The sequence below is a fragment of the Egretta garzetta genome, unplaced genomic scaffold, assembly GCF_000687185.1.
Source record: "Egretta garzetta isolate BGI_Z169 unplaced genomic scaffold, ASM68718v1 scaffold341, whole genome shotgun sequence".
NCBI classification, from domain to species: Eukaryota; Metazoa; Chordata; class Aves; order Pelecaniformes; family Ardeidae; genus Egretta; species Egretta garzetta.
This window is the reverse complement of record NW_009258546.1, coordinates 364,881-369,052: the sequence shown is the minus strand read 5'-3', so window position 1 is coordinate 369,052 and position 4,172 is coordinate 364,881. Positions and strand designations below refer to the sequence as shown.

The 4,172-nt window shown below is 46.5% G+C and overlaps 1 protein-coding gene across 2 annotated transcripts in view; it reads right to left on the bottom strand.

The window, feature by feature from the left end:
* The window catches only part of PBX3 (PBX homeobox 3), a 136,913-nt gene that overhangs the window by 38,809 nt on the left and 93,932 nt on the right, over positions 1-4,172 (bottom strand). For both annotated transcript variants that reach the window (XM_035903115.1, XM_035903116.1), the window contains exon 4: positions 1,204-1,240. In XM_035903115.1, coding sequence (XP_035759008.1) covers positions 1,204-1,240 — 37 coding nt within the window. The remainder of the gene's footprint in view (positions 1-1,203; positions 1,241-4,172) is intronic.

Genomic DNA, 4,172 nt, shown 5'->3' with positions numbered 1-4,172 from the left:
CCCGTACAGCGTGAACGGGGCGCGCAGCCAGCCCGCTCCCGCCCGCTCCTCCCGCCAAGCCGCGCACGGCCCGCGCATCAGCGTAGAGCGCGCGGTGATGTCAAGCCCACGCTGAACCCGCGTTTTGCAGGCTTGGCCAAGCAAGGCGGACTCCTTTCTTTCCAGACCTGAGGATCTCAAGATCACACGGCGCTACTAAATACTGATGGCTTTGTAAATGAACTCGGCAACGCCGCCCAACTTGCCCTGCAAAGCCTTTGAACACCTCGGCTTGAAGGGGCTTATCCGAATTTTATTCTTCTACATTAAAACATTAATAGTGTTTGATAGAGCAATTGTAACCCAACACCTTCCCGGGAAAAGCTGGCATCTGGCAAAAATCACCAGACTCTCTAGCTGTTTAAATGAGAATATTCTTCAGTCTGAAAAATTATTTATAGAGGGTTTTTTTACTACCCTTGTATACTGCAATGTTATTTCCTTTCCCACACACTAGCAAAGTCCATTTTCACAACTGCTATAAAGCGGCATGTTCACAGCTAGTAAAACAACTCAATAAATAGCCTCACGAAGCTATAGCTGTCTCATATCCTTTCCTCAATAAAAACAGAGGTGAACTGCTTATTTTCAGCAGCACACTATAAGAAGACAGAAGCATTATGACTGCTCATACATTCTGACTATCATTTGCCACAAGCTATATCTGTCAGCATTAAATAAAGCTGCATTATAAATGTAAACAAAACACCCACATCTACAAAATGAGCTGTCCGCCATTGCTGGAGGCATGAATTGAACCCGCTTATTGACTCAGCTTGCTCTTTTTATTTATTCTCCTACAAAGACATGCATTTACTTTACCCTACAAGCATAGTGGGTTTAGGGGCGGTAACTTGTCTCCCGCACGAGCTGAAAAGGCAGGTTGGTGACAAATGCAGATCTTAATGGGAACACCATTAGGTGGGCAAACATTGAACTATTATTGAAAAACTGATTTATTTTAAAAGGTTATCCTAGACCAAAACACTACATCATAAATAATTTGCAGGATCAGTCAAGTGAATTTATACTTATGATTTTTTTCAAAAAGGTAATTCATTGCAATCAAATAATAATGCCAGTTTGAGAGGAATTACACTCAAATATCAACTGCTCAGAATTTACAGTCTGAAGAGGTTAAAAGGTGCTCAGCTCTACAGCAGCACATATCAGGCTTGTTCTCTGACAGTACGTTATACATCTTTCTGGACGAGAAAAAAGTTCTGTCCCTGTCAGACAAAATTCACCTTTGCACAAGACCGGATCAGCCCCCGGGGCCCCGCACGCGGTGGGGCGTGCTCGCAGCCGTGGGGCGGCCAGGCGTGCCCCCCAGAGGGGAGCGATCCTGTACGAAAATACTGCATGTTCCCCAATTAATAGTTGCAATCAATTATTTATATAGGTATTCACATTTCTACAAAGAAGGGAGAATAATTATAAATAATGCATTGGAGAGGAGGGAACGGACGCCTTTTTTACAATACGCTATATAAAACAGAGCGGGTTCGCCAGATTTATAAACAAATAACGTGGTCCCCTCTCTCAAGCTGGATGGCAAGGTGTATCAAACTCTGGACTAAATCCTGAGGCCGTGGAGACGTAGCTTTCCTGTAACACAGGCAGCCATTAAGGGAACTTCCGTGATATTCCTACGGCCTGGCTCTTCCCGCTCACACCTCAGAGGACGCTGTGCTTCGAGAGAGCTTTTATTCTGCCAGGTAGTGGTGTGATTAATGCTGCAAGGATATTCTTCCTTGGGAAACTCCCCACGATTCCAAAATTGTATTATATACGATTGGAAAGAGCTGTCATGTGGGAGGATGCGGAGACATCCAGCCCCGCAAGGCGCCCTGGCTGGGGGCACCACGGATCTCCCTTCCCCTCCCTCCATGCCCATCGCACGCCGTTGGGAGCGGAGCGCTCCCTGAGGGAGAAGAGTTACACCCCGTGGCGCCAAACCTGCTCGTGGTTTGTGACACGCGCAGATCGTGGCCACCGTGGGAGCACAGGCGCCGCGGGGTTGCCTTCACATAAAGCAGGTTTTGGAGCCGGGTCCCTCAAGGCCCCTCGGCCGCGCTGTGATATCGCTCTTCCCCTTCTCTCCAGAACCCCAGCAGCGAAATTCAAAGGCGGCTTCAGAAAGGAAAGGGAGAGCGCAAGCCCAAGTTAAGCAATTGGATGATGTTGGCACAAGTCCCCTCGTTACAGGGGGGCATCCCTCATGAATGGACAGGAACAAGTGTTCCACTGTTTCACATCATCCATTCTTCCAGAGGTAGATATTAATTATTCCTGCTTTTCCATTTTAAGATAAGCTTGTTAACAAGGAATTATAGGGTAGCTCGGAGCGGCTATCCGTTGGGTTGCCTGCATTGGAGTTTATGATGTTTACAGAGAAAAAGAAAATCAGGGTAAGGAGTAGCAGAGAGTAATTAATGTATTGTAGTGTGGAATTTCCACTTCCTACCTCCATTTAAATCAAATAAAGCTTGGCAGTGCCAGAGTAAATCACGGGGCAGCCACCAGGGAGAGAGGATCGGCAGAGGCATTAGAGCCAGATCCAAACCCGTGCTTCACCCAAGCTCCTACTATTATTACTTGTGCAAAGCAAATATTCAGCCTCCAACCCTAAATCATTTCAATTCCTATTTCCAAGTATAATTTAATCTTTTTCAGCGACACTTGATGCTTACTTCATCACAGCATAATGACAGATTAAAAAGTTGTTGAATTAAATATTAAAGAGGACTTCAGGCAGTTCTGCATTTTTAAGGAATAACACAGATTGGAGATGAAATGAGAAGCCCAAATGCATATTTTATTCCAAAAGGAAAGAATACATATATTTTTCCTCCAGGCCACCTACTTTGTAATAAAACATAGGGCAGGTTTTTATTTAGTGGATAAAAGCATGATATAGTATTATAGGATTCATATCACTGTAAACTGGTACCATGCAACGGTGTCAAAGCTAATGACGCCGTACGATCAAACACAGGCCTTTGTTAAACATATACGTGTATCTGTACCGCACATAACTCTATACGGTCATTTGCAATATTTCCATTAGACTGCTTAAGCACAATTTATTGACTCTCAGGTGTGAAAGTTTATCTTGTGATGGCACCTCCTGCATGACATCAAAGTGTAGAATGCAAAACATCATTTAAGCTATTATTGAAATATAAATCATTCCAAGGAAAATTATGTCAGCATATGAATAAAAAAAGTCACTTTAAATTGTAGTTTGAAGTGTCTGAAAGTCTTGAAGATAGATGCAGATGACAACAAGTTTTGAACTTTAAAAGAAACCTCCACATTTTGATGAAAAAAGTCCCTAATTATTGTATCATAATATACGATTAATCTTCACGTATAAAAGGATCAAGGAGAAAACCTTTCATTTTTTACATATGCATTACTATTTCTCCTCAGTGACCATATACAACACCTTCTGTATCCATATCTCCGTAAGCGGACGGACCACAAATTTGGCTTTCATTCCACAACGTACGCGATGCACACGTGCAGGCGGACGGCAGAAGAACAATCTGGAGACGCCGTTGGCTGCTGTAAAGTGAAATCAGAGGCGTCATCTGGATTCCATACAGGGCAGGCATCCCCGCCAGCACAGCCCCGATGCAGCAAGCGCGTTCTGTACATAACACCCACGGGGCGGGAGGGAGAAGGGGCCGCGGTGGGCGAGCAGGGTGGCCCGAATTTAAACGTAGCCCTGCTGCAGCTGAGAGCTGGCATGGCGAGGCGTGGGGGGCAGCGCTGTGGCACCCGCCGGCACGCTGGCTGCCTGCACGCGTGTTCTCGTGCCGCGTCTCCTCAGTGCAGCACCCAGTCAATGTTTTCATAGGCGGTCTCGCATCCCCGCCGCGGTATTACGCCGAAGGAGTCTCCGGTGTGCCAGGAGGGGCTGGGAGGGGGGCTGGCGGCGGGGCAGACCGACTGCGTTACCCCATCGGCGGGGACCCCCGTGCTTGGCAGCGCAGAGGGCGAAATTCCTGGGGTGAAATGAGCCATTTCCAACCACGTCTCCTGGCGCCAAAAGGGGCGACTTTGCTACAGAACTAAAGCCACGGATGCTGGAGACACATGAGAAGTCACCGGAAAGCAAACAAAGT